General features: G+C 35.9%; 1 protein-coding gene and 1 non-coding gene across 8 annotated transcripts in view; one reads left to right on the forward strand and one right to left on the reverse strand.

The window, feature by feature from the left end:
• TTLL7 (tubulin tyrosine ligase like 7) overlaps positions 1-22,367 on the forward strand; it is a 151,550-nt gene extending 129,183 nt beyond the window's left edge. For 3 of the 7 annotated variants that reach the window (XM_027536732.1, XM_027536727.1, XM_027536729.1), the window contains 2 exons: positions 558-731; positions 17,891-18,098. In XM_027536732.1, the coding sequence (XP_027392533.1) occupies positions 558-731; positions 17,891-18,011 (295 nt within the window). In that variant the 3' untranslated portion in view covers positions 18,012-18,098. Of the gene's footprint in view, positions 1-557; positions 732-3,791; positions 3,901-13,761; positions 13,802-17,890 lie in introns of those variants that run through there. The other 4 variants (XM_027536730.1, XM_027536731.1, XM_027536734.1 and 1 more) reach the window with 4 other exon arrangements.
• LOC113890667 lies at positions 7,697-7,804 on the reverse strand. Its single transcript, XR_003510613.1, has one exon. It is a non-coding gene; the product is annotated as a U6 spliceosomal RNA (small nuclear RNA).
• Positions 22,368-22,638: the final 271 nt, after the last annotated feature.

Raw genomic sequence — 22,638 nt, forward strand, 5'->3', positions numbered from 1 at the left:
TTGTTGAGATTCATTACTTCTACAGTATAGAGCGTGTGCTCTAGGAATATCATGGACATAATTACATATGAACATGTTTTGAAAGCGGTGGTCATAATCATGGGATTAATCTAAATTTTGTTGGTTCAGAGAGATCACAAATTAAGTTACAGTGACCGTTTAATCTGTGGAATCATCATTAATATAAAAATAAATATAGCTTCCCAGAAAATCTGTATTTCTAGAATACCTAAGTTTTGAGAAATTAGTTCAGTGTTTTACAATTCCTTCGATGTAAAGTAACTCAGTTTTTAGGAGCTATTGGGAAACCATCCTGTTAGCTACTCAGAGCTGGCATCAGTTAAATCTTTAAAGATAGGAATTCTGTGTTGTATTTTTTTAACATAAAGATTACCTTTCATTTGCATATTTACTGGATAACTTTAACCATCTGTAGTTACTTCATATATGTGAGGCCATTTATACTTTTTCTTTATTGGTTTGTTGCTAGGTAAATGATATTATTGGTTGCCATTTTTAACAGCCACATGAGGTCATGTCTGTTTCCATGCCAACAGATCCTCTTGGGAGAGTATTTTCAGTAAAAGCCCGGAAGTGGTGACTCCTTTGCAGCTTCAATGTTGCCAGCGCCTAGTCGAGCTTTGTAAACAGTGCCTGCTAGTGGTTTACAAATATGCAAGTGACTCAAGAGGATCACTCTCAGGCATTGGTACTGATTGGGGTAATTCCAGGTACTTGTTTTACATTTCCTAGATCCTGTGTGTTTTATATAAAGTAATGCTGCAACGTACTTTGAAAGTGAAAGTCTCTTTTTGTCTAGATGGCTAGAGAAAAGCTAAAGACTAAAAATTTATACTTGCTACTATCTACAAGATTCTTTTAACTTGAACAATCTTTACCTTTAAAAGACTGAACAAGAACAACAATCACAAACCTGAAGGTTTCAAAGATAACCAACATGGAAATGATATTATGTAACTTAACACACTTTTTTTTCAAAAGCCAAGTAAGAGCATACAAAATGGTAATAAATTTAACTTTTCCCTCAGCAGGGATATTTTGTCTTTTTCCTCTATCCTAATATAGTTGAGAAGATGCCTTTAGTTTCATTTTTAATGTTCAGTATGGCTCTACTATTCCCTTTATCACCAAATAGATCTGTGGGAGGTGGATTTTAAGATCCATTTAAAAATTGGACTTTTATAAATATTGTCCAGTTAAAATAGGTAGTTTTCTAAAAACATGAAGATATTGTTTACTGCAAAGATACACAGAGTAAACAAGAAGTACATTTTAGCGCTTCTCAAGACAATCGTAGTTCCCATTAGAATTAAAGACAAATGTCTTGGCTCAGATGGTAAAGAATCTGCCCACAATGCAGGAGACCAGGTTTGATCCTTGGGTAGGGAAGATTCCCTGGAGAAGGGCATGGCAACCCACTCCAGCATTCTTGCCTGGAGAATTCCGTGGAGAGAGGAGCCTAGCATGAGATCTCAAAGAGTTGGACATGACTGAGAGACTAACACTTTCACTTTCATGTGACTTTTAGTATGTGTAAGTTTTTGTAGTATTATTAAGAGAGAAAAGTATAAACCATGATTTTGAAAAACTAAGTGATAATCAAAAGATAATAGGATCTGGTAACAATTGAATGGCTTCCCTGGTGGCTCAGTGGCAACTATACCACCTACCAATGCAGGAGCGTGCTAAGTCATTTCAGTCGTGTCCGACTCTTTGCCATCCTTTGGACTGTAGCCCATCAGGCTCCTCCGTCCATGGGATTCTTCAGGCAAGAATACTGGAGTGGATTGCCATGCTGTCCTCCAGAAGATCTTTCCAACCCAAGAATTGAACTTAAGTCTCTTTTGTCTCCTGCATTGGCAGGCAGGTTCTTTACCACTGGTGCCACCTGGGAAGGGACCGTCAGCTCAATCCCTGGGCCAGAAAGATCCCTGGAGAAGGATACGGCAACCCACTCCAGTGTTCTTGCCTGGGAAATCCCATGGACAGAGGAGCCTGGTGGGCTCCAGTCCATGGGGTCATGAAAGAGTCAAACATGACTTAGTAAACGACAAACAGCAGTAACTGAATAGATGGTGAGGAAAATGAACTACCATAGCTTGGGTTTTCTTTTTGAAATATCTAGAAATTAATCTGTTTATTAAAAAATCATGGAGATATAATATAGCTAACTTTCTACAAAATTCATCTGCAACAGCAGAATGGCTTGGAATGCTTTTCACAAAAAGTATTGAGAGAGATATGTTTAACCTTTGTTTGTCTTTTACACTATTGAGGTATAATGCAGTATCTTTAACTATCCCCCAGCAAACAGAAGCTGATTGATTTTAAAAATGATGGAGGTAAAGTTAGACATTAATATTTAAAATACCAAAGCTGTAGTTTGTAGTTTTAATGGTTTGACAGAAGCAAATTATTGAATAAAGCTCATATTACTTTTATTAATATTCTCATATGATTTTAAAAAAATGATGGCCATCTTTAATACATTACAACATATAAGTGAAGGGCCTTCTCTTTAAGAATGATACTCTGGGATCATGATCAGGAAAACCTTTAATTCTGCTCTAAGAAGGATGGTTTCAGGCTCTTTAATATCACTCTTAAAAATCCAGATTTCATAACCTATTTTCTGTTGAAGGATCATGTTACTTTTATGACTAAGCAAAATAAGATGAGTTTTGCTGGCTATTCTGGAGGAAGAAATTATACCTTACAGTTGCTTCAGTTTTTAAAATTTTCCTCCCCTTCTTTTGATTGGAAGAAATATTTCTCCCCTTGCGATCTTGAGTTATGGACCCTGATAAATGTTCAGCATGACCCCAGTATAGTGATTATAAGCTTCTTAGGGAAGAGAGGTCAGTAAACACATCCTTTATTCCTTGCCAAGTTCAGAACCATTTGAGAGAGAAATGTAGGAGCATTACAGATGATCATCAAAATGTAGCTTCATTACTGAAAAAAGCTATTGAGAGACATGATATAGATGAGAGTCATGTGTTTTCTAATGTTGAATTCTAGAATTAAGTGTATCCATCCAGTCAAAGACAGAACTCTATCAACCCAAACCTTCCACTAGTACTATCCATGAAGTCTTATTCTATTAGTGTTGGGAGGAGAGCAAGTAAAAATGCATTCTTTCTGCACATAGGCTGATACAAAAAGAGAAAGGGGCTGAGCCAAGCCTGACTGGTTCCTTCTTTTAAACCTGCAAATCAAATAATTTACTTCTGGTTAGAGCCCAGAAAATATATACTGGTCAAAGTTTTACTTGGAAACACAAAGAGAGAGAAACGAACACGTCCCCTCCAGGTGGCTCTAATGATAAGGAATCCGTCTGCCAATGAAGGAGACGCAAGAGACGCAAATTCAATCCCTGGTTGGGAAGATCCCCTGGAGGAGGGCATGGAAACCTGCTCCAGTATTCTTGCCTGGAGAATTCCATGGATAGAAGAACCTGGTGGGCCCCAGTCCATAGGGTCACCAAGAGTTGGACATGACTGACTGACTGAGCACATCTAATATCAAGCTATTAAAGTCCAAGTTAATGTCAGTTCAGTTCAGTTCAGTTCAGTCGCTCAGTCATGTCCGACTCTTTGCAACCCCATGAATCGCAGCACACCAGGCCTCACTGTCCATCACCAACTCCCGGAGTCACATTAATTTAAAAAAATGGGAAAAATGGCTACACATTCTTTCCCTTGTATATTAGGAACCTATAGCATTTTACTTTATGTATAGGAGTCAATTAATTTGATATTTATTAATAGATTGACAGAATTCCAGTAAACTCTTCAAAACTCTAAAGGATGATGCCATCAAGGTGTTGCATTCAATATTTCAGCGAATCTGGAAGACCCAGCAGTGGCCACAGGACTGGAAAAGGACAATCCTCATCCCAGTTCCCAAGAAGGTACACTAAAGAATGCACTAACCATCAGATAATTGTACTCATCTCCCATGCTAGTGAGGTCATGCTTCAAATCTTTTATGCTTGGTTCAGCATTACATGAACCAAGAACTTCCAGACGTCCAAGCTGGGTTTAGAAAAGGCAGAGGAGCCAGGGATCAAATTGCCAACATGTGCTGGTTCATAGAGAAAGCTAGAAAATTACCAAAAAAATCTATCTCTGTTTCATAGACTACACCAATATTAAAAAAAACTAAGATCATGACATCCAGCCCTATTACTTCATGGCAAATAGAGAGGGAAAAGGTAGAAGCAGTGATCAATTTCCTCTTCTTGGGCTCTAAAATCATTGCGGATGGTGACTGCATCCATGATGCAGCCATGAAATCAGAAGATGTTTGCTTCTTGGCAGGAAAGTTACAACAAACCTGGAAAGTATGTTGAAAAGCAGAGACATTACTCTGCCAACAAAGGTCTGTATGGTCAAGGCTATGGTCTTTCCAGTGGTCATGTACGGTTGTGAGAGCTGTACTGTAAAGAAGGCGGAGCGCTGAAGGATTGATGCCTTCAATCTATGATGCTGGAGACGATTCCTGAGAGTCCCTTAGACAGCAAGAAGATCAAACCAATCATCTTAAGGGAAATCAACCCTGAATATTAATTGGAAGGACTGATGCTGACGTTGAAACTCCAGTGTTGTGGTCATCTGATGTGAACAGCTGACTCGTTGGAAAAGTCCCTGATGCTGGGAAAGATTGAGGGCAGAAGGAGAAGAGGGTGTCAGAGAATGAGATGGCTGGATGGCATCACTGATGCAAGGGACATGAACTTGGGCAAACTTTGGGAGATGGTGAGGGGCAGAGAGGCCTGATGTGCTGCAGTCCATGAGGTCACAAAGAGTCAGACATGATTGGGCAACTGAATGACAATAACAACAGTAGATTGATAAGTTGTATTTATAAAGTATACCTATTAAAATATAAATTTATATTTATAAGTAAGTATAAGTATAAATAGAGGGATTCCCTGGTGGCTCAGATGGTAAAGCGTCTGTCCGCAATGTGGGAGACCAGGGTTTGATCCCTGGGTCGGGAAGATCCCCTGGAGAAGGAAATGGCAACCTACTCCAGTACTCTTGCCTAGAAAATTCCATGGATGGAGGAGCCTGGTGGGCTATAGTCCATGGGGTTGCAAAGAGTCAGACATGACTTCACTTTCACTTTCACTTTCATCAGTTCACTTTCATAAGTATGCCTAATATAAATAATGGAGAGGGTATAGCTAAATATTTCATGAGGAAATATATATTTGACTAATTTATCTGTAAAATTAGAACATAAAGCTCCCATCAGTCATGTTAATGGACCATCTTTATCTTGACCACACATCTGCAGGATATTAATATTTCTTAAGAATATATTAAAGGTATATGTGGCTTAAAGGTATATGTAGCACCTGTTACATGGAAGAGAGTGGCCTTCAACCTTGCAGTCTCAGAAAGATAGCAATTTAATAGACATACCAAGAACTTCCCTTGGAGAAGGCAATGGCAACCCACTTCAGTACTCTTGCCTGGAAAATCCCACGGACGGAGGAGCCTCGTAGGCTTCAGTCCATGGGGTCGCGAAGAGTCAGACACGACTGAGCGACTTCCCTTTCACTTTTCACTTTCATGCATTGGAGAAGGAAATGGCAACCCACTCCAGTGTTCTTGCCTGAAGAATCCCAGGGATGGCAGAGCCTGGTGGGCTGCCATCTATGGGGTTGCACAGAGTTGGACACGACTGAAGTGACTTAGCAGCAGAACTTCCCTGATGGTCTAGTGGTTAAGACCCCTCGCTTCCAGTGCAAGGGGCATGGGTTCCGTCCCCGGCCAGGGAACTAAAATCCTGCATGCTGTGTGGTGTGACCAAAAAAAGAAAAAAAAAAAAATAGCCATACCAACTGAGAAGCCATTTCTCAGAGGTGGACTCATAACTAAGCAAATCTAACTGATATTCACAGTTGGATCATTAAATCTATCTCTGTTTCTATATCTGTATGCATATCTATATCTATATCCATATATCTAGGATACTAGAGTCAGTATTTCACTATAGCTAGCCTTATTTCAAAGGCTTTGGGATTGCCAAACAATTTTTAGTCTCAGCATCTCTGTATTTCTATCTTTTATGTACTGAGCCTTCATATAAGCTCATTTTTGTGGCTAAAGTCATTTTTTAAATCTCTGAGTTAGAGCTTCTGCCTTTAGCAGTAGAGCACTAGGTGTTCGGACAAATCCTCCCTCTGATGTTGACAGGAAAAGCTGGACAAAATACCAACAAAACATTTGCTGTGAAAACATCGGAGAGTCAAAACCAGGTGCTTGTTAGTACTGAATAGTGCTTTTGACAGACACTCGAACCTAAAATAAAAAAGTAGGAGTTCAGGACCTGTCAAAGATTGGGGCTTTGATAAACAGCATAGATTCCTACATGTAATAATATCCCAAACATTTTGCAAAGCAAAAGTTGACAGAATTACAGGGGAAAATATACAAATCTACAACCATTGAAGGAGATTTTAATATATATTTCTTAAAAGATTTAAAAACGAAGAAAATTTTAACAATATGATTAACAGATTTAACTGTCACATAATAGTGAAGTCAGTCACCTCAGAATACAATACAGTAAGCATACCTGAATCTTTTATAAAAATCAACTAGTGGAATGATGAAACATCCAAAAAATTGAAATCATGCAAAGTATCATCACAGGCCTTTAAAAGTAACAAAATCCATCCTTTTTGGAAAGATAAAAAATAAAATCATTATGTATGTAAATGTACTTAGGTAACAAAAATATTAGAAATAAAAACTTGCAGTATGTACATAAATCATTATCACAGGGAGACTTATAGACTTAAAAGAACATATTAGGGAGTGTAAGGCAAAAATTAAATGATCCATCATCTTGAATGATGACATCATAACTTTAAAGTAAACCCAAAGAATACAGAAAAAGGAAATAATAAAAACAAGAGCAGAAGTTAATAATATAATGAAGCAAACAGAATAAAGAAGATCAACATGGCAAAAGTGGGTTTTCAAAAAGACTAATAAAATTGATCACTGTTGGGACTGATCAAGAATATAAAAGAAACAATTAACATCAAGAATAGAAATAGAGATAACTACAGATACTACAAATATTAAAAATTTCATGCTGATAAATTTGTTAATTTACATTAAAAAATTCCTTGAAAAACACATACTACCAAAATGACACAAGACAATATAGAAGGCTACCGATACCAAAGGCTACCATACCTTTGATACTAAAACCTGACCAGGACATTAAGGCAAAGGATAATGAAAATTCAGTCTCACTCTTGAATATAGATGCAAAAATCTTACATAAATATTAGCAAAATGAACCTAGAAACCTTAAATAGGATAATGTATCATGACTAACTTTTGTTTATTGAATCTATTTAAAGGTACAATTAAAATTAAAATGTGATCAGTGTAATTTTAGTAGAATAAAAAATCATTTAAAATACACAGACAAGTCATTTGATAGAATTCAATATACATTTTTGCTTTAAAAAATGAATAGCAGGTTAAAAACAAAAGGGGAATTCCTTAATCTAATAAAAAGTAACTACAAAACCCCTACAAGCATATACTTAATGGTGAAATGTTGAAGGCTTTTCTTTTGAGAAGAGAAACAAGACAAGATTACCTATTAACTACAACTTTTTTTTTTTTTTTTTTCTGCCTCTAAAAATATGGAACGCTTCACGAATTTGCGTGTCATCCTTGCGCAGGGGCCATGCTAATCTTCTCTGTATCGTTCCAATTTTTAGTATATGTGCTGCCGAAGCGAGCACACAACTTTTGTTTATCATTATACTTGACCTGGCTTACTCAAGGAAGCAAGTCAAGAAAGTAAAAGGCATTGGATTTGAGAGAAAGAAATAAAACTCCTTACTAATGGTTGTGATGACATTCATAGCATTCATAATCTAAATAACTCTACAGATAAATTACTAAGTAAACCTACTAATTTTGATGAAATCAAAATGTGAATAAAATCAATATTTTTTCTATATCAATAACAAACAGATTAGATAAAATGTCATTTTTAATAGCATCAAAGAATAACCAATACTTCAGAATAAAAGTAACAAAAACATGTAAGACCCTTATGCAGAAAAATGTAAAAGATGTAAAGTTATACCTTATATTGATATTGAAATCAATATCAATATGTCATTTCTTCTCAAATAGTTCTTCATATCTATAAATTCAACATATTCCTTACATAAATCCTAACAATTTTTTTGCAGAGTGAAGAATTTGACTAACGTTTGTTCTAACATTTATACAAAAAAACAAAGGGCCAAGAATAGACAAGATATTCTTGAAACAGTAGGATTGATTTACTACAGTGTACTCAGAATTATAATAAAGCTATAGTGTCTGAGAGAAAAAGTTGGCTTAAAGCTCAACATTCAGAAAACTAAGATCGTGGCATCCGGTCCCATCACTTCATTGCAAATAGATGGTGAAACAGTGAAAACAGTGGCTGACTTTATTTTTTTGGGCTCCAAAATCACTGCAGATGGTTATTGCAGCCATGAAATTAAGAGACGCTTACTCCTTGGAAGGAAAGTTATGACCAACCTAGACAGCATATTAAAAAGCAGAGGCATTACTTTGACAACAAAGATCCATCTAGTCAAGGCTATGGTTTTTCCAGTAGTCATGTATGTATGTGAGAGTTGGGCTATAAAGAAAGCTGAGGGCAGAAGAATTGATTCTTTTGAACTGTGGTGTTGGAGAAGACTCTTGAGAGTCCCTTGAACCGCAAGGAGATCCAACCAGTCCATCCTAAAGGAAGTCAGTCCTGGGTGTTCATTGGAAGGACTGATGTTGAAGCTGAAACTCCAATACTTTGGCCACCTGATGCGAAGAGCTGACTCATTTGAAAAGACCATGATGTTGGGAAAGATTGAAGGCAGGAGGAGAAGGGGACGAGAGAGGATGAGATGGTTGGATGGCATCACCGACTCAATGGACATGAGTTTGGGTAAACTCTGGGAGTTGGTGATGGACAGGGAGGCCTGGCGTGCTGCGGTTCATGGGGTCACAAAGAGTCAGACACAACTGAGAGACTGAACTGAACTGAACTGAAGACAATGCACTAGTACCAAAAGGATGGACAAATAGACCAATAGAAGCACTCAGAAAGGCCATGGACTTCCCTCATAGCTCATTTGGTAAAGAATCTGCCTGCAATGCAGGATAGACTCGGGTTCAATTCCTGCGTTGGGAAGATCCCCTGGAGAAGGAAATGGCAACCCACTCTAGTATTCTTACCTGGCGAATCCCATGGGCAGAGGAGCCTGGCAGGCTACACTCTATGAAGTTGCAAGAGTTGGACACTACTTAGCAACTAAACCACCACAGAAAGGCTATAAATAGACCCAAGTTTATATAGAGACTTGATTTATGACAAAAGGGGGACACTTATAACAAATGGGTTAACAGTTTGTTTAAACAAATGGTTCTGGGGCAATTGAGTTTCCAAATAATAATAAAAAAAGAAACTTGAATTTACCTACACCATATACAAAATCATTTCCAAATTATTGAGTACACAGATGTGAAAGGCAAAACTAAAGATTTTGGAAGAAAATATAGGAGATTTTTTCATGACCTTGAGGTACGCAAAGAGTGTAAAATATCAGACCAAGAAAGTACAGATTATAAATGAAAAGATAAACTTTACTATATTAAAATTAAGAATATATGTTTATTAGCAGACTCCATTAAGGTGAAAAAGCAAGCCTCAGAATGAAAGTTGGTATTTGCAATCTGTTTAACCTACAAAAGATTGTTATATAAACTATTTAAGAACTACAGATTTCTAAGAAGAAAATAGGAGACTCCATGGAAAAATGGGGAAGATACTTGAAGAGGCATTTTTAAAGGCAGTAAGTATTCAAAGTGTTCAAACTCATACTCAGGGAGACGTGAAACCCATCTTTCAGACCATGAGTTGTTGAGAATGTAGAGTAATGGAAACTCTGTCACACTGCTGATGATGGTGAGCATCATTACCTTTAAAAAAGTTTGGATAACCCACTAAAGTTTACCATTTTCTCAGTTATCTTATTCCCAATGATTCTAAGCAGAATGTATGCCCATGTGCATCAAGACCATATTAGAATCATCACAGTAGCATTTGCTTATAATGGCTAGAAATTAGAAATACCTAAAATGTCCTGGGTGTTCATTGGAAGGACTGATGCTGAAGCTGAAACTCCAATACTTTGGCCACCTCATGTGAAGAGTTGACTCATTGGAAAAGACCCTGATGCTGGGAGGGATTGGGGGCAGGAGGAAAAGGGGACGACAGAGGATGAGATGGCTGGATGGCATCACCGACTCGATGGACATGAGTTTGAGTGAACTCTGGGAGTTGGTGATGGACAGGGAGGCTTGGCGTGCTGTGATTCATGGGGTCACAAAGAATCGGACATGACTGAGCAACTGAACTGAACTGAACTGAAAATGTCTATTCAAGGAAGAATGGACAGTTTTTGTAATGTCCACTCAATGGAATATTTGACAGCATTGAAAATGAACAAACTGCATGCATACACAGCAATATGGATGAGTCTCTAACAGAAATTGGGCAAAAGAAGCCACAGGCAAAGGACTACATATTTCATTTATATTTAAATAAAAAAAAAAGAAAAACTGAATTATAGTATTACAGAATATGTACTTAGGTGGCAAACAGGAAGTAATTGCCACTGAAGTATGGATAGTTCGGTCACTCAGTTGTGTCTGACTCTTTGTGACCCCCATGGACTGCAGCGTGCCAGGCTTCCATGTCCATCACCAACTCCCAGAGCTTGCTCTAACTCAATTTCTGTTGAGTCAGTGATGCATCCAACCGTCTCATCTTCTGTGATCCCCTTTTCCTCTTGCCTTCAGTCTTTCCCAGCATCAGGGTCTTTTCCAATAAGTCAGTTCTTCGCATCAGGTGGCCATAGTATTGGACCTTCATCTTTAGCAACAGTCCTTCCAATGAATATTCAGGATCGATTTCCTTTAAGATTGACTGGTTGGATCTCCTTGCAGTCCAAGGGACTCTCAAGAGTCTTCTCCAACACCACAGTTCAAAAGCATCAAATCTTCGGTGCTCAGATTTCTTTATGGTCCAACTCAAATCCATATATAACTACCAGAAAAACCATAGCTATAACTGGATGGACCTTCATTGACAAAGTAATATCTCTGCTTTTTAACATGCTGTCTAGGTTGTTCATAGCTTTCCTTCCAAGGAGCAGTGAGTGAGTGAGTGAAAGTCACTCAGTCATGTCTGACTCTTTGTGAACCCATGGGCTGTCCGTGGAATTCTCCAGAATAGGCCAGAATACTGGAGTGGGTAGCCTTTCCCTTCTTTAGAGGATCTTCCCAACCCAGGGATCAAACCTAGGGCTCCAACATTGCAGGCAGATTCTTTACCAGCTGAGCCACAAGGGGCGCCCAAGAACACTGGAATAGGTAGCCTATCCCTTCCCTGAGCTATCAGGGAAGCCCTCCAAGGAGCAAGTGCCTTTTAATTTCATGGCTGCACTCACCACCTGCAGTGGTTTTGGAGCCCCAGAAAATAAAGTTTGTCACTCTTTCCATTGTTTCCTCATCTAGTTGCCATGAAGTGATGGGACCGGATGCCATGATCTTCGTTTTTTGAATGTTGAATTTTAAACCAGCTTTTTCACTCTCCTCTTTCACTTTAATCAAGAGGCTCTTTAGTTCTTTGCTTTCTGCCATAAGGATGGTGTAATCTGCATATTTGAGGTTATTGATATTTCTCCTGGCAATCTTGATTCCAGCTTGTGCTTCATCCAGTCCAGTGTTTTGCATGATGTACTTTTCATATAAGTTAAATAAGCAGGGTGACAGTATATAGCCCTGACGTACTCCTTTCCCAATTTAGAACCAGTCTGTTGTTCCGTGTCTGTTTCTAACTGTTGCTTCTTGACCTTCATACAGATCTTAGGAGGCAGGTATGGTGGTCTGGTATTCTCATCTCTTGAAGAATTTTCCACAGTTTGTTGTGATCCACACAGTCAAAGACTTTGGCATAGTCAATAAAGCAGAAGGAGATGTTTTTATGGAATTGCCTTATTTTTTCTATGACCGAACAGATGTTGGCAATTTGATCTCTGGTTCCTCTGCCTTTTCTAAATCCAGCTTGAACATCTGGAAGTTCTTGGTTCACATACTGTTGAATCCTAGCTTGGAGAATTTTGAGCATTACTCTGCTAGTATGTGAGATGAGTGCAACTGTGTGGTAGTTTGAACATTCTTTGGCATTGCCTTTTTTGGGATTGGAATGAAATCTGACCTTTTCCAGTCAGCTGTGACCACAGCTGAGTTTTCCAAATTTGCTGGCATATTGAGTACAGCACTTTCACAGCATTATCTTTTAGGATTTGAAATAGTTCAGCTGGAATTCCATCACCTCCCCCAGCTTTGTGATGCTTCCTAAGGTCCACTTGACTTCACAGTTTAGGATGTCTGGCTCTAGGTGAGTGATCACACCATCATGGCTATTCAGAAGTCTGGATAGTGGGTAAGTTTATGGGGCAGCAGTACGTGGTTCTGGGGTGCTAGGAATATTCAGTTATTTAACCTGGGTAGCAGTTATATGAGTAATCACTTTATAATATTCATTTACTAGATGTTTATTTTATGTACTTTTTGATTGAAAAGTTTTAAAAATCAAGTTATATACATGATACTATTTTGATCTTAGGTTAAGATAGCTTGGTACATCTATCTTAAAACAGGCATGGTCTTGCTAAAGAGGCTGATGTTGAGTGAGTACTCAGTTGTTCAGTTGTGTTCAACTCTTTGCGACACCATGGACTGTAGCCCACTAGGCTCATCTGTCCATGGAATTTTCCAGATAAGAATACTGGAGTGTATTGCCATTTCCTTCTCCCGGGAATCTTCCTGACCCAGGGATTGAACCTGTATCCCTTGCATCTCCTGTCTTGGCAGGCAGACTCTTTACCACTTTGCTACCTGGGAAGCAAGGCTGATGTTAGTAACACATAAATAATAATATTTCACCTATACACACTATTCCCTTTGGTCCTTACTCTGTAATACAGGCATGGCAGAAACTATTGGATTCTTTTCACCAGTGAGAAAACTGAAGCCCAAAGAAGTGAAATGGCTCATCCAAATCCATGTTGTTAGCAAATGACAAGAGGCAGGATTTGCAGTTAAAACCACAGTACAATGTTCTGGGTGTTATGTTTAAAATACAAAATAATAAGTGTTGGTAAGTATATTGAGAATTTAGTACTGGTTCAGAATGTAAAATGGCATGAGTGCTGTAGAAGACAGTGGCAGTGCCTTAAAAAGTTAAATATAGAATGACCATGAAAAGTATGAAAGTATTAGTCGTTCAGTTGTGTCTTACTCTTTGTGACCCCGTGGACTGTAGCCTGCCGGGATCCTCTGTCCATGGAATTCTCCATGCAAGAATACTGGAGTGGGTAGCCGTTCCATATGACCCAGCATTCCCCCTCCTAGGTACATACCCCGAAGAACTGAAAACAAGGACTCAAGCCAGTACTTGTACACCAGTGTTCATAGCAACATTATTTACAGTAGTCAAATGGTGACAGCCACCCAAATGTCCATCAGCAGAGGAATGGATAAATGAAATGTGATATGTTTATGTGTGTATTACTACTCTTTGCTCTTTTTGCATGTGTGCTCAGTTGGGTCTGACTCTTTGTTCTGTGCTTAGTCACCCAGTCGTGTTTGACTCTTCGTGACCCCAAAAACTGCAGCTAAGCTCATCTGTCCATGGAATTTTCCAGGCGAGAATACTGGAGTAAATTGTCATTTCTTTCTCCAGAGTATCTTCCTGACCCAGGGATCGAACTTGCATCTCCTGCATTGGCAGATTGATTCTTTTATCACTGAGCTACTTGCATGTTTATTATTATGCCTATGTAAAATTGTAAATATAAATATAGTATTATATAAAATTTATAAATATAAAATATTATTCTATGTTAAAAGGTTATACTTAGTATAAAATACATTATACTATGTATAAAAATATAAAAGCATAAAAATATTATACTACGTAAAAAGGAATGATGCACCTTCAAAGCATGTTAAATAAGCCAAACATAAAAGGAGAAATATGGTATGATTCCAATTATGTGCAGTATCTAGAACAAATTTATTGAGACAGAAAACAGAATAGAGGTTATCAGGGACTGGGAGGAGGAGGAAACGGGAATTTAGTGTTTAATGGGTACAGAGTTTCTGCTTGACATGATGAAAAGATCTGGAACCAGGTTGTAGTTTTGGTTACACAACCATTTTACACAGCCAATATTACACAGTGTGAATATATTTACACTGAACATGGATACCTAAAAATCATAAGGAGTTTCATGTTATATATTTATTTTACCACAATCAAAATAGTTAAAAAGAACACAGCCTAAATAAAGTGATATAATTTATTTACCTTGTGTTCCCCAAACCAGGAAGCTGAGTTTACTCTGGGTAGGGAAGGCGGAGGTGTGGTCAGGGTCCTGGATCTTTCTCCAGGAAAATCTCAGAGGTGTGTGTATTTTAAGTTTCAAGGTTAATTAACTTACCAGTCTTGACATGTTTCATGTTCTAGAGATTCTCCATGGTCAGCAATAAATTGGTACATGACAAACCAAACAATTCTATGTCAAATAGGAAGTAGATAAATGCATATTTTACATTTATATGATGGATATGTGAAGATGTGTATCCCTCATCTCAGAATTGAGGAGTAAGGGTATGTGTGTGAAACAAAGAGGATAGTTTGTGTTATTTCTTCTTGGAATGAGTTAGCTACGAGTTAGCTATATTTGTATTTCGAGAGTAAGCTACAATAGAAATAAAGCTGGAGACGTCACATATTTTTGTGCTTTAACAGACACTCTTTAGATACTATCTATAAATCCACTTTCTAGAGATTCTTCTTGCTAAAAAATCAAATTGTATTAACTTCATTGCAGAAAAAATTTAAAAATAATCTTTGACATTCAGCTACTGTGGGCTCTCCCAAGAGATCTTAATGGAGATATTAAGGCAAATAATCCATTGTGTTTCACTGTAATGCTTTAAAATATCCCACAGCCCTTGCTTTAGGGAAGCAAAGTGTTTCTTACAGTGTGATTTTATATGCTTTTTTACGTTCATACTGAATTTATTTTCCTTTTTACATCTTTAGTTTCATTTTAGCCTTTTCTGCTTCTATTAAAAGTTTAGTTTTGTGGCTAATATTTTTCTACTTTCTAAGTTTGTATACTTCATATTTCTGAAAAATAAATGTAATCATTGTATTTGTCAGTTTTAAAATTGGAATTCATACACAGAAATGGCAATATAGTATTTTTGGGGAGCAATAGTTCTGTAGTGAGACCAAATGGATCTTTATCTTGGCTCTAGTCACTTTTGTGACTGTGGGCAAGTCATTTAACGCCTGTACACTTTGGTGTATTCATCTATAAAATGGAGCTGATAATAATATATACCATGCTGCTGCTGGTGCTAAGTCACTTCAGTCGTGTCCGACTCTGTGCGACCCCATAGACGGAAGGCCACAGGCTCCCCCGTCCCTGGGATTCTCCAGGCAAGAACACTAGAGTGGGTTGCCATTTCCTTCTCCAATGCATGAAAGTGAAAAGTGAAAGGGAAGTCGCTCAGTCGTGTCCGACTCTTAGCAACCCCATGGACTGCAGCCTACCAGGCTCCACTGTCCATGGGATTTTCCAGGCAAGAGTACTAGAGAATCATTAAAAATAAATATTTTTAAAGCAAGTATAATGGTGCTGGCACACACACACACACACATACTTTTTAAATACAAAATAGTGTTAAATAAAATAGTATAAGTTCACTGTAACCCTGGACTTTGTACTTTTATTTTTTCACCTGTGTAAATGAAAATCTTTAGCTCAGAAGGCAATGTGAATGTTATTGTAATGCCAGTAATAACTATTGCTTGGAGAGTCTTTAAAAGAAAGTTGGTAAAAGTTACTATTTACTATAATTATTATCAGGGTAACCAGGATGTAACCAATTTTCAGTAGGAGAGAGAATAACTCTCAGGTAGTATGGAATAGTGCATTTTGATCAAACACCTTAGTTTCCTTTGCACCTTTGCCCTAGATAGGAAGGGCAGCCTGTTTCTTTCAGAAGATATCAGATCAGTCATCATGATACACTAGCTCTTGACATAATAATTAATTCATATGAATTACCCAAGTGATATTAAGAAAATGATTTATATAATCTATGATGTGAGAAATCAATTATTTCATTTTTCATCACCCATTGTGCATTTTTGATTTAATTTAGTTTGTTGTAGATTATTTTACTGCTCTATTAACATAATGATTTGAGCAATTATTTATAGTTTGTGATATTAAGTAATAGATTTAGGGGATATTATCAGATAATTCAGAATGAAATGACGTCTATGAATATTATGTGGAATTCTGCTATTTTAATCTGAGTGCTGTATGCAGTTTGATCATAATGAATTCGTATTCTTCTACAAAATTCATGTAACAACAATATAAATGTAATTTTCCATTGACACAGAAGTTAGTAGTTACCAGTATTATTTAATAAAGAATTGGTAGCTAATAATATCTTTGGTCCTCGGTTTCTTCATTTGTCTTTGGAAGTATGATACTGTGGCTGGAAGATTCTACGGTCACATGAAGAAAAAAAATGATGTGATCTCTACCTTTGTTTCTTTTTAAGACTAATTATAAATCTCCTTCTGTTGTTACTTCTCTTAGAAATTTTTTATAGATATCTTTGTCTTGACTTTCTAGCCTGTCCTCATCATCATCTGGACTTAGGCTTTTAATAGTGATACTTGTGTTTGCTCATGTCAATTTCCTTAATCATTTCTCTCTCGACATATAGATTGGAATGGCCTAATGCCAATCAAAGGCTTTCCAGAGGAATAAGATTATACAGACACACATTCTTATTTGCAACTCCTAAATCTCAAAGCTCTGAAAACTCAAACTAATAGAAATAAAGTAAAAGTAACCCATTTATTGGCACATCTAAATTGACACAAAGTTGTTTATAGTCTTTTTCCAATTTATTGTGAATGTTTCTGCACTTCATTACAGAAATATTAATGATTTGTTTGCACAATGCTGCCCTAAGACTCTGATGAAGATGTTGCATTATATATAGTATATACACCGTATTGTCCTAAAATCTGGAATATTCATATATTCTGAAATACATTTGGGTGCAAAGGTTGCATGCAACCTGTAATCATGATTGTTTCTGGTATTCTGTAATCTAAGCACCCAGTAGTCTAGGAGTATAAAATTTATAATTTAGTTATAAATTTTAATCTTTAACTTTTTCTTTCAGATTAACTACAGTCATAATACATCAGTGATATATTATGAAATTAAAATCAATGGTTTCAACATCCTTGAAATAATTATTTTAATGTGGTTAGCCAAATTCTCATGTTACATGATGTTACATGTTTTTAAGAAATATTTGACTGGCTACACATATTATTTACAGAGATTATTAATGAATTCCAAATTAACATGAGTGATGTAAACAGTTTCCTAGCTTGTAAGTTCATGGCTCTTTATGGGATATCTTGGGATACTAAGACCACATTTTGCATCTATATGCAGCTCTTTAAGTGAGGCTTCATGACCCTTTCCTGCCTCCCCTCTTCAGGAGATGAAATCCTTTTATGTGGATTGCATTGTTACAGTGTCATTTCTCATGTAAGATGTACAAATTATTAACCACATAACACTTTAGTGGGAGATATTAATATTAATTTGTTTGTAAAAGTCTAATTTTTAAACTATTATTTTTAGGTATTTACTGCCAGGAAGTACACAATTCTTCATGAGAACACCAACCTACAACTTGAAATACAGTTCACCTGGAATGGCTCGCTCCAATGTTTTGTTTACATCCCGATATGGCCATTTGTGAAACAGAAGGGAAGATCACCATGGGTTATGCATAATAGCAATTCATATTTTCCCCAATTTAATATTGAAAAGACAGTGACCATTAACTACTGTTTTATGTATATATGACATATATGTGTGTGAAAATATGTACACACATGCACTCAGATAACACATATATTTATTATAATATATGAAAGAAGAATTAGCAGGAAACTGGATATAAGATTTAACCTAATAAACCATGTTAAAATTGTTTACACAAATATGTGAATGTCTAGAATTTGCTAGGTTTATAATTAATACCTTCCTACTAGAAATGTTATTTTTGCTGCAGAGTATATAAAACAGAATTGATCTTGAAGATCCCATTACAGTGTTAAATTATTTTCTAGATAATACTTTTGACTTAAAAAGAACTAATAGTATATTACTTTATTAATTCTCGTATATATCTAGTAGCCATTTAAAATGAAAACAAAAATTAGAAGCTTGGTGTTGCTTGATGATAGGATTAAGTATAAAATGGGTTTGTCATTACTGTAGCACACAGTAGTATGCTATTAATATTAAAAATCCCACCTGGATTCTCCAATATTTTTATTCCTCAGTGTGGGAATCTAGCTACTTGTGAAAATGATAATGTAAATGTTCAGTAAGGCTAAAGTAAGATCACAATACTGTCTAAAATGGAAGACAATCCAGTGGGTTAAAAATTAAACTTACTAGCTTATATTTTTACTTTTTATTGAGAGTCACATAAAGGGAACAGAAAATGGTGGTAATAGCAAAATCTTTCCATATGGTTTTTGTATCTCTTACCACTCATACCACTTACGTTTTCTTTTTTGAAAGTATACCTCTGATGGGTACATATGGTCAAATACAATTTCTTCTCTTCAGAAGGGGAAGAGCTGATATTTTAAACTTATTTCAATGTTACAGAATGAATATGTCACATTATTTTATAAGTCTCTCAATTTTGAGACCAACATACATTGCAAAGACTAATACAGAGTTTCATATTGCACCATAGAAAGTCATCTAAATTATTACAAAAAGAAGATTCTGATTACTATTATTAGTCATGGATGTTCTCTTGAGAATTTCAAAAAAATCAAAATATAGTATGAAGTTTTCTTCTTGTCCAAAGTTATTATGCATAATTTTCATAGCAGTTTACTTCCTTTTCTGCTTACAGTTTCAAAAACTATGAGTGAGCTTTCAGTTTTCTATACAAATATAATAAATACCATGGATATCCTTCGAGACTGTGATATTCACCTTTTAGAATTTTATTTTAATTTCTCGCAGTAGTTTTATTTTTCACAGATGGTAATTATTTGCAACATTCATGAATGTTTTACCTCCTTTTACTATCCTGAAAGCTTTTTCCAGTAAATCGAGAAATGGTCCCAAAGCAGAAGGAGAACTGAGGGGGGCAAACTGGCCTGCTTAATTCACAAGCTGGGTAACTGACAACCCAAGGTTGTAAGTTAGATATGTTTTGCTTTTAAAGTCATAATCTGAGGCTGTATTTGGATAAAATAGGTTCTTCCCTAAATTATTGCTAGTTACTGGATTCTTTGTGACTACCAAACACTCATATTCCAATGGATACTCTTCCATGGTAATTGCATCCCAAAGGAGAGTTATTGTCTGTGGGAAAAGAGGATAAGGATGTCAGGATGAAGGAAATCACAGTGTAGCTCTGAGTGTTTATGACACCATTTTGTGAATTCCTAAATATGTTTAGAATTTTGGAGAATAAATAATGCTGAAATTGGGATATTAATAAAATCATTGTAAGAATGATCAGCAAGTAGGCCTTTTCATGGAGCAATTTTCGTCATTTTTTTGGCTCAGATTCATGATTTGTTCATGAATGAGACACAGTTTCAAAGGTCTGATGTATGATATCAGTCCAGTTTCTTGGCCACTCACTTGCGTTAGCTTAAATCACAGTGGTGACTTAATTTGCTAGAGTGAAAAGAATGTCTAACATGTCTCCCCCTAGGAAAAAATATTTTAAAAAGAGTAACTTTACATATATGAAACTACCCAGTTAGTTATTAACAATCAAATTTGATTCCTCTAGCTACCCAAGTCTGACTTTTTTTGAGTGCTAGAATTTTCTTGCCCACATTTGCCTCTTTAGACTCATCTAGTTCTGATATGAGGAAGATGTGAATAAAAGCCATGTGCCCATTATTTATGTATACTACCTGGTACCCTGTGGACTATGGTTGTGTTCACGCTTATTCCTTAATGAGAAACTAAGAAGACACAGTAATAAACTGTGAAAGTCTCTAGAGGCCATAGAAATGTTTTAGTAATATAAAATATTTTTTAGTTTTTATTATAAATTTTTTATTCATAGAGTTAAAATATATCAGTATAAGTGATAGTATGAGTCTGACTCTCTTCTAGGAGAGAACATACTTTTTTATCTGAAAAACTCCAGAAACTATTCAGTCTTACCAGAGTTTTTAATAGGGAGTTTGGTTTACTTGTGATGAAAGCATATTTTCATTCTGTCATTAAAAGATATATCCCTGATCATTCTGTGACTGATGCTTTCCAGAACTGTATATGATTGAAGTTATTCCAGAACTGTCCAAGAAGCAACCTTTAAATGTTAAATTATCATATATGAATATTGTATGAGATTGCAGATTAGTTTTCACTGTAATAATCCAGCATTGTAATAGTATTTGCTTCATGTATTCTGTTGAAGGAACTATTGTGATTCATATTATGATTATTAGCAACAATTTTTATTTTACCTTGCATGTATAAAAATTAAATTATAGTAGGATCAAATATGAAAATGGCAATAGGAATGTTAGATGCAAAGATCTACACACATTTTTTCATATATCTGAATTAGGTCTAAATACACAAAACTTTTTTAAGTTCTCCCCCTAAAACTAATATGAACCAAACTCAAGCAAAAAACCCCAGTCTTCTCATCCAATACTTACACACAGCTAGATGATAGTGGCTTGTAGACATCAAGAAAAAGATTTCATTCTAAGTCTTTTTTCATTAGAAAGTATATGATTATAGACTTTAGTTATCAAACTTTAAATTTCATGTTTTAATATAAATTAATCCAAATGCTTTCTTCTTTAGCATGACAAAGTAATTCCATTTAAAAATTCTCTTTAAATCTAAACTTCCACATTACTTGACATTTTCAAAAGTACCAAAAATTGATAGTTGCGTAAGCTCTATTATTTGTAGTTTTCTTAAAGCATTTGATTAATTCTTATATGTATATTCTTTAAAATATAATAGCAAATATGTTGAGAAGAGTGACAATAAATACCTTCCTTTTCTGTTCTGTAAAACTTTTTTAACATTTTGAGTCCTAGTTTACTTGGTCCTAAGGGTTAAATGATAAGAAGTGTAAGTACAATTGTTCTATTCTTATGACCTGGTGATTTGTGAAAATTTCTTTTATCTTGAGATCGAGAAATTTAATAAAGCTTTCCAGAACTGAATTAGTTATCTAAATATTTTGGACAAGTGCTACTTACAAATAAAATTTGAAAGTGTATTAATCAAAATTTTATTCCTTACACTGTTTTTTTTTCTTTCTTTTCTTCTTTTTTAAACTTCAAGTTCCATTTAAAGTTTTGACCTTTGCATGGACTAAGTCAAGAAAAGAGAAATTCTGCTTTTTAAAATATTGGTTTATAGTGGTATATTTTTGCCTCAGCAATAAATTGGCAGGTGACCAAAAATGTTAAATTAAAATTAATTGCACACTTTGAGATTGTTGCCTTTCTTGGTGTTTTTCCTTTTTGCCTTATTATGTGTTGGGTATATGGTATTGAAGGAAACTATGCAGGTAAAACAGTTTCTATTAACTGGACTGTATTAACTAAAAAGAGCTACACAAAGTTTTTACTTTATCCTCACCTGCCAATTTGAAAACTATTGGTAAAATCATTATTCAATAGGCCAATATTTTCTAAATTAGTAAGACTTACCTTACAAAAGTTATCAGATGATGCTGATATTTCTTTCAAAGACTAAAACAACAGTTTTAGTCCTGAGCTGGTTGGTTCATATAATAACTAATATACATACTACAACTTTGAATATTAATAGATTGGCTGAAGATTTTAGGTTTGAAGATTAGTTTGAAAGCAATACATTTGCTCCCGTGAATCATGATGCAGATTATCCCCATGTGTTTTACTGCCTGTCTATGAATGCAAATGTTGTTACAGAAAATATGCTTGAAATGTCAGCACAGTGTGCAGTTAGTATTGCATCATCATGCTTCAGCATGTGATACCTGTATGATGACATATTTCAACTACTCAGATATGTTACTGTAATAAAAATGTTTAACATAAGAAAGCTGCATATGTCATCAAATGCTTATTTCTGTTTCTCTCTCTCTCTCTCTCTCTCTCTCTCTCTCACACACACACACAGAGTTTTAAGTAGTAGAAGAGACTGGTTCTCAATTAAGCTTTCAGGGTGATGAAACATATTTTCACAGTAAATTTCTTCTGCTGCACTGGCAATAGCACCGTGAGGATCACTTTGTGCACATGTGCTTAGTCATGTCTGAGTCTTTGCAACCCCATGGGCTGTACCCACCAGGCTCCTCTGTCAATGGGATTATCCCG

The sequence above is a fragment of the Bos indicus x Bos taurus genome, chromosome 3, assembly GCF_003369695.1.
Source record: "Bos indicus x Bos taurus breed Angus x Brahman F1 hybrid chromosome 3, Bos_hybrid_MaternalHap_v2.0, whole genome shotgun sequence".
In the NCBI taxonomy this organism is placed as follows: Eukaryota; Metazoa; Chordata; class Mammalia; order Artiodactyla; family Bovidae; genus Bos; species Bos indicus x Bos taurus.